Here is an 8,548-nt window from a genome sequence, read left to right on the forward strand (position 1 = left end):
TGGGGAGAAAAAAGTTCCAATTTCTGATTGGCTGGGCGATTTGCAAACCACGCCCCGTAAAACTCAGAAAAGTTTGTATTTGCTGGCATTAGCATTATTCGCATTAGCATTATCCCAGCCTACCAACGGAGAGAGACTAACTTATGGCAATACAAAAAAAACATGGGAGCGGTGGAGTGATGAGGAGGTGTCGGCGTTCTGGCGATTTACCCGGCCAGTCCTCAACTCCGGGGACTTCGGGTGGCAGTATACGCCGTGAAGTTGTTTGCAGCCCTCCAGTAAACTCCAAGCAGAAGAAGAAGAAGTGACGTCAGCGGCTTCATTTGCGTAATCTTCCCTCGGGGACTTATTCCGGTGTGAACGCGATCTGCTCTTTAGTTACATGGGGGGACTAAGTGCTGGGAACTAAGTACGGCAAAGTACTTGGTGTCAAAGCGGCTATTGGTGCTCTAGGAGGAGATTCAGGTGATAAGGTGGGGAGTGTTACCTTGGTTGGTTATTGGCTAATGGTTACACAAGCCAAAAAAATGGTTATGACATAAAGTGGCCAAAATCTGATCAGTTCTTTTTCAGACAGGTTTTAACTTTTAATATAAATGGATCAGGACAGAAAGTGAGCAAATCTTTTTTCATGAAACTTTCAGAATCTCTTCACACAGAGTAAACATGTTTATGTGTAAAAGACATGAAAAAGTGGATTTTGCACAATAGGTGACCTTTAAAGGACATACATATATTTAATTTACGGGATATGAGTTCTGTTATTGCTCTTTTTTATAGTACTGTATTAAGTTGTTTCTTTTAATTTTCAATATTTTCAATTGGAAAGCTTATGCTTTTTTTTCCTTCTCTCTGAGCAAAGCAATTTCTTCCTGGATGTTAAAACGCAAGTTACTAATCTAAAAAATTACGTCCCTTTGTGTTATGTCATTACAGTTTTTATAGATGTAATATGGAGTAGGATCGGATAGACATCTAGATGATGTATTAATCCTAAAAGAATGAAACTGAATAATTTTACATGATAATGTTTTATTGGAAGAAACATCATACAACTGGAGATTTACCTTCAGTCTACCTGTTTAGTCGACCAGATTTTATGTTATACATTTTTCAACAAGTAATTACAAAAATAGCTTAATTCTTTTACAACCAAATACACCACCAAAAAACATTCTCACAGTCAAGTTGATACTGTGATATATGACTTGTTAAAACACCAAACTGTATTCAGACACTGTGCCATTTACTGACTCCATTAAGCCTTCCAACTGAAATTGATAGGATCTGCGTAAGAAATAAAAACATATGATTATGTTAAGTGACAGAAAACCTTCAGCTTCCAGTGAAATAATGCTAAGAACTGTGTGGTTTACAGTTAAAATATCCAGCTTTCAATACACATTCTCAAACATTTTGTATATGTCAGCATTTCTATTTTAACTTTATGATATACAACTCATGTACACACTTTGTTTTTTAAAGAAAGGATTTCTAGAATACCTTTAGCCTTAATAAATGACTGCTGCAGCATAGGTTAAATATGTGATGTAATTATCCTTCTTAATAACCCTTCTAAAGTGAAAAGATTTAGTGGGACATTACAACATATGTGTCCCACTGATAAGGAAATTGCCTTGCGTGATGTTGGTAATTCAACTTTACAATTTTCAGGCATACTGCAAGGGAATCTGTGCAAAAATAAACTAAACGTTTAATGTCAAAGAGGATGTCAGAAATAAAAATGTACTCCCTGGATGAAGAAGGATCTGAATCAGCACTCATTGCACTACAATGTGGTTGTGTATTTGAATTAGCAATGTTTAGCAGAATGTACTGTATGATGTTTTTGAATAAAAGTATTAGACCAGTAAAACATTCAGATTATTCATATTCAAATATTTATGCTGTAAATTATTGCTATATTTCATGTCTAGTGCTCAACCAGAATATACATATACAGTATATCTGAATGCCTTTCATGTTGTATCAAAAGGTACAACTAAAATCAATGCAGAAAATACAGATTTCCACTATAAACATAAACACATGTTTCCGCTTATATGTATGGATTTATGTCCAAGTACCAAACAGAACCAAATACTGATTTCATGTAATAACTGTCCTGGATAAATGTAGCCTAATATTTGGAAATGGTACATTAGTCAACCACAAGTACAATTTATTTGTTCCTATGTTCAACATTTCTTTAAGCAAAGCTCAATGTGTAACTGGATATGTGTGTGGATATGGAGCTTTAAATTGGTACAGTAAAGTACTTAAACACTAAGAAAATGTTCCATCTGAGAAAAATGTATTACAAAGACCAAGACACACCATTAAAAGTCATCTGATAGTAAAGAAGACTAAAACTTTTTGTGATAAATGAATTAAAAACAGACACAAAATTCAGTATAACTGACAGTTATAAACAGTTGTCCTAAGATGTACTGCTAAATAAAATGAATAGTTACAAACAACAATGGTGGCGAAAACATTTGATTCAAATTCCTCAAAGTCTGTTAGTCCTTCAGTTCAAATGACTTACATTGATTCAAAAATATCAAAAAAATAATACACATTTAAGTCAGCAGCAAGAACATACATTGTTGTCCAGGTCAAACTGGCAACAGTAATTAAACATGTCTCCATCAGTGATTAAAAGATAACGATCAGTCAAAATGAATCAGTTACACTGAAAATTATTAAGAAAAAATAATAAGATTGGCAATCATTTGTCAAAGCAACTGAAACACTGATTTATCACGAATACTGTTAATGGTTCCTTCAAATCTGGCCTTGACGTTACATTGTTTAAAAAAAAAAAATGGCACCGACAGGAATGCAAAATGTAACTGGACAAAAATAGGTAAGAATATAATGAAACAAAACAAAACACCACACACAAAAGTGTAAGCCATACATTTCTCTGACTTTTCCGAGTGGCCTGTTAAAATGGAAAGATTATTAAAGACTGCTTATTGCAAATCAAAATTAATCTACTGTCGTTGGAGGTTTCAATGAGGGATCACAAGTTATACAAGCTGGATGCTAAACAACACTCTGTCTTGCTATGATCATGCATTTAATAAGTGGAAACCTTAAAAAAGCCAGACACGAAATCACCACAACTTGTTCATGTATCTGTGCAGTAAATCCTTCCTTATGTGCCATTGACGTCAGTGACTCCCAAGTAACTGTGACTGGAAGTCATTGAAGCTATTGTGCAACATTATTAGCCACAGGTGTGTCTTTACTTCTCAGGATGAATGTGGAAATGCAGGTTTCTCTGTCGCTCCCTCCTGGAGACTTTCCATATCAGAGGATCTGAGTGTTCAGGATGACACTGAGGCATCGCTCTGCTTCATAAAGGCCAGTGTGCCCCTTGTGTGCTCTCTGCCTGTATACGTGTCCTTTCTCCACCAGGCCCGCACCGCTTCAGGGCTGAGAGAGACGCTTGCGTTTGAGCTTCTGTTTCGCCATTTTCTCCTTTTTTGAAAACAGAGAGAGAGGAGAGTACTGACCCATATCTGTTACTCCCAAAGAGATCTGTCCATCCATCCATACATCCGTGAGAGTGGGTGAGTGCACACACCGTACAGCGTTCATGATTACAATCAGGCAGCAAGTCAGGCTTTGTTAGTAAGGCCACTAGACTGTCAAGGCACTTCATCTCTGTCCTCTGGACTGTCCTTCAAAGTAAGAGTCTGACTGACAGTTCAGTTTCTTCTCTTCAAAACTATAGTTGCATTCTCAACACGGGACCTCTAGAGTTTAAAAAAAAAAAGTTTTCATAATACTATAGACTCAGAAATGTCCTTGTTAAAAAAATCTCAATATATTATATGAAACGTTTTAGAAAAAAAAAAAAAATGGGAAAAAAGGGAGCGGGTTGTAGTTGTAATTGCAATATATACCATATCAATATGTACAGATTCCATGCTGCTGGTTAGTCATCACTGCAAAAGAAGAATAGTTGAGATCATATTAAAATCCACACATAGTTATTAATTAAAAGCACTCATGCTCTATACTTACAAAATGCCCCTGTATCAAATCAGAGTCGAGCAATTAATTTCATTCTGACAATCTATGAGTAATATTATTGTTGTACATTGTTATATTTTTTACTATTTCCTAACTATGTCAGCTGGTGTCTCATAATACAAAGCAAACCATTAATTAATTATTTACTTAACTACTTAAGTAAACACTATGCTTAAAATAAAAGTTAGATCTCTTGACCCTCACCTTGTGCCAGCAGCCTGGTATGGGCAGCCCGTCCTGTCCCTGGAAAGAGAACAGCAGGGGAATGTTACCAAGCAAGACAAATCATGTGATGCCTTCTTTAACACACCTTACAGACCTGCAGATTCAAATATCAGAGACAATTGTAATAATGTATAATGTGTGAACTCCCTTTCAGCAAACTGAATAAAAGAAACCAAAGGTGGAAGATGAGCTATCAAATTCATAAAGACAAATTCTAAGCAAAAGAGAATTAACTCAGTGTTTTTCCTATAGTGTAAAGTCTGAAGAAGGAACTTTTTGGATTACATTCTAATCAAGTCAATTCTTAGTAGCCTTATAGTATGTGGAGCATTTTGGATAAGATAATTATATGTCTTTTAAATGCAGGCGTACAACCAGCAGCTGGTTAGCTAAGACTAGCATATAGACTGTAAACAGAAGGGAACAGCCGACCTAGCACCTAAACATGATAACATGTCAAATGTGTAACTAAAACAAACTGCCTTGTAATTTATCAGGCGGTTTTGAAAGTGTTATAGGTGCTCAAATCTAACTCTACATCAGAAAGCTAAGCAAATGTTAGTACACCTGCGTTATTTGGCCAGTTAAAATAATGTTTGATTTTTGTAACCTAGCATCTTCCATCTCTTCATTTCACAAATCAGACGCACAATGTCCGACCAAATAGATAGAATAGAAATATCCAGTATAGACATGTATAACCAGTGGTGTATTGGGGAATTTTTTACTGGGTGGACGAGGTGGTGGGTGGACGGGAGACACTATGGACGCGCTCGTGAACTGTCAATATCCATTAATTTCCCCAACATTATGGTAAAAAAAAACAGATATAATAGAAATATCCAGTATAGACATGTATAACCAGTGGTGTATTGGGGAATTTTTTACTGGGTGGACGAGGTGGTGGGTGGACGGGAGACACTATGGACGCGCTCGTGAACTGTCAACGGGGGGGGGCGCTTGGGGACCTCTGTGTCGCCTGTCAGCGCAACTTACATGATGCCGTTTAGACAATATAATAATAAAGGGCGGTGCCGGCTGTCAGCGAACCGATCCGGCCTTTCTGCGCGACTATCACTCAAATGCGGGACATAGTCTCAATGTGTGGGACGCGGGACAAATAATAAAAATGCTGTTTGTGCAGTCCCGCACAGTGCGGGACACCTGGTCACCCTACACACACAGTTCTGCCCCTCACACACACACGCTTCAAATCAAGTTGCATAAATGCTTGAGCTACGTTTTTATTATAATTACTGTGAAATCTGCCTATTATGTTTTCGTCATTATTACAACAAACACACACTTGCAACTGATAACACTGGCAATGCTTTTAGATGTATTAGACTATTAAAAAAAGAAATCATGCTTCAAATAAGTGGGGGTACGGCGTACCCCCGCGTCCAACGCCACTACACCACTGTGTATAACAGAGTTTGACAGATAAAAAGACAGGAAACAAAGTGCTTTAACAGAAAATAGCAACAGAAGATGTATACATAGGGATGCAGAAGGAGGAGAAAAGGAGGCAGAGGTACTGTACCACAGGACAGGGGGCCTCAGGGCCAGAAGGAGGAGGAGGTGGAGGGGGAGAAAGCCCTGCCTCCTCAGAAACACCTTTAGTCTCACCACAACCCTGTCAGCAAGAGCCAGTCACACATTCACAGCATTGAGGAGGAAACTCAGAGAAACACAAGTGACAGAAACAGTGCTGAGAGAGTAGAAAGGGAAATACTGTTCAAAGTGAGAGGAAAGTTGAGTTAATGAATTCATTAATATGAGGAGTATTACAGTGTGTGTGTGTGTGTGTGTGTGTGTATATGTGGAGGTGACATACCACAGGACAAGGCTGGTCCAGGCCTGGAGGACCCTGCTCTCCCTTGTGGCCCTTTAGTCCTCTCTTTCCCACTGATCCCCTGTCACCCTGTGCAGAAAAAAACAATATTGAATAGAGTGTTTTTTGATGAAGATAATGATGAAATGTTTTTGTTTCGGCAGTCTGTACAAACCTTGTCTCCTCTTTCCCCTCGATCACCCTTGTCTCCCATCAGACCTGGGAAACCCTGGACAAAGAAGCACAAATAGGTCAGGAGAAAGCAGATCACTTGACACACTTTAAAGTAAATTAAAAATGTCAAGATAGAAATACCAAAAGAAGAACTCACATCTAGTCCAGGCTCCCCTGTTCTGCCCTGTGAACACAGACCGACACATTTAATCATGATGTATGTTTAATGGAAGACAGTGAAAATATTTAGTAAACACATTGTGGAGGTGATCGGGTGCTTACTTTTTCTCCTTTTGAACCTGGGAGGCCCACTAACCCTGTAGACCACTAGCCCATGGGACCATCTAATCCCTGCAGGTAAAGGCAAGTATTATCACTGTATCATGTCCATGTATGTTTCTTTAGCTTAAAACAGGGGTGTCAAACTCAATTTCACCTCGGGCCACGTTAGCATCATGATTGCACTCAAAGGGCCAGTTTTATATACAAGAATATAAAAAATACATATATAAAAATGTAATATATATAAAATAATGTATTATATTACATTATTGCCTCTGCATTGGATTATTATCGGATAGAGTAACTTAATAAGTCTCTTCAGTGAGAATGTATCCCTACGTCTGTCCTCGCTTTTTCCTCGTCTCCATGACCATGTGTCCTGTCCCCCGACGTCGCCGTCTTCCCCTCCTCCTCCTCTCCACCTCCCCTCTTTCGGGACGTAGGAGTCTTTGTGGAAATCAGAGTGGTGTTGGGACAGTCGTTCTCGGTCAGTGTGTAAGTGTCGTAACTCCTCCTTTGAGTCTCTTTGTGTTCACTGTCTTTGTCACGACTCTCTCATCTTTCCCTTTATGACAAGTTTCACTCTCCTTTCAACTCAATTACTTAAGTAATTATACTCCTCATAATGTCACACACACACACACACACACACACATATACACCTCCACTGTATGGTGTCCTGTTCCGACCAGGTCCGGACCTCCTGGGACGAGAGGGAACACCGGGAAATCAGGAGAGAAAGGGTGACTAGGGGACAGTGGGACACGTCTTTTTTTGTTATAACTTATCTCACAAAAAACTACTTCTATTACTACTTTACAAAAACAAAGCCGTCAGACATGTTTGGAACAGAGGAGAAAGGGGAGCTAGTGGGAACAGAGGGTAGTCTGGACCCTTTGGGACCTGTTTCTTCGTGTTTATCCAGTCCTCTTTCGTCTAGTGAACTGTGTGAAATTTCATTTAATTTTTACAGTTCTATCTTTATGGTTTTCTTCTTGAGTGTAGATCAGGTCCGAGGGGACAAGACGGGACACTTGTGTCTGGCTGTGTAAATTAGTACTACATACAAATTACCTTCTGTCACTTTTATAAATCATTTGTGTAACACCTCCACTAGCCCACGAATGAAAAAGAGGAAAACTTGGACCCTCCGGGTGATTGGGACATCTGGTGATCGGGTACCCTGGTAGATTAGGGACGTCCATTTCCGTTCATAATAGTGACATAGTACAGGTACATACAAAGAAATCGAATTTTGTCCCCACAGTTTGAGTTAAAGTGGAGCCCGGTGCAATCGTAGTACTAACGTGAGTTTCCCGGTCAAAATATATGTTCTTATATTTTTTATGTATATATTTTTACATTATATATATTTTATTACATAATATAATGTAATAACGGAGACGTAACCTAATAATAGCCTATCTCATTGAATTATTCAGAGAAGTCACTCTTACAGGTTTTTTAACTAAAATTTTCTTTTCGGTTTAAGACCTTTTTTAGTTTTAGGGGGGTTTTTTTACTGTAAACTTTTTTTGTAGTCTAAAGACTCTTTCCGTTTAAGATTCTTTTTACTTATAAAAACTTCTTTTTTTCATTTTAAGACTCTTGTTCACCTTTAAACTCTCCCGGTAACACCGGATGTACACTCCAAATACCCGTTGCACGAAACACTTAGCGTACATTGGAATATTATTTGACACATTAAGTAAAATACACCGGGTGTTCTCGAACGTTTCTTATATTAAGTGTCAAATAATATTCCAAAATGTACGGGCTAAAGTGTCTTCGTGCAAACGGGTATTTGATGTACATTCGGTGTTACGGGGGAGTTTAAGTCGAACAAAGAGCTTAATGAAAAAGAGTTTTAATTAAGTAAAAAGAAATCTTAAACGGGAAAAAGAGTCTTAGACTACCAAAAAAAGGTTTTTACAGTAAAAAAACCCCCCTAAAACTGAAAAAAAGGTCTTAACCGAAAAGAAAATT

The 8,548-nt window shown here is 38.2% G+C and overlaps 1 protein-coding gene across 3 annotated transcripts; it reads right to left on the reverse strand.

The window, feature by feature from the left end:
- Positions 1–1,015: 1,015 nt before the first annotated feature.
- On the reverse strand, positions 1,016–6,631 carry LOC104954684 (collagen alpha-1(XXIII) chain-like). Of its 3 annotated transcripts, XM_010781863.1 has the most exons (8): positions 6,563–6,631; positions 6,438–6,464; positions 6,282–6,335; positions 6,110–6,196; positions 5,816–5,908; positions 4,252–4,290; positions 4,039–4,047; positions 1,016–3,489 (listed from the first exon to the last, which is right to left on the reverse strand). In XM_010781863.1, exons 3-8 carry the CDS (start codon positions 6,318–6,320, stop codon positions 3,439–3,441), a joined length of 318 nt encoding a protein of 105 aa, XP_010780165.1. In that variant the 5' UTR covers positions 6,321–6,335; positions 6,438–6,464; positions 6,563–6,631; the 3' UTR covers positions 1,016–3,438. The 3 variants fall into 3 exon arrangements, with proteins under 3 accessions (XP_010780165.1, XP_010780166.1, XP_010780167.1); XM_010781864.1 differs by lacking the exon at positions 4,039–4,047; XM_010781865.1 differs by lacking the exon at positions 4,039–4,047 and having other exon boundaries at positions 1,016–3,959.
- Positions 6,632–8,548: the final 1,917 nt, after the last annotated feature.

The sequence above is a fragment of the Notothenia coriiceps genome, unplaced genomic scaffold, assembly GCF_000735185.1.
Source record: "Notothenia coriiceps isolate Sejong01 unplaced genomic scaffold, NC01 NC01_scaffold00023591, whole genome shotgun sequence".
NCBI classification, from domain to species: domain Eukaryota; kingdom Metazoa; phylum Chordata; class Actinopteri; order Perciformes; family Nototheniidae; genus Notothenia; species Notothenia coriiceps.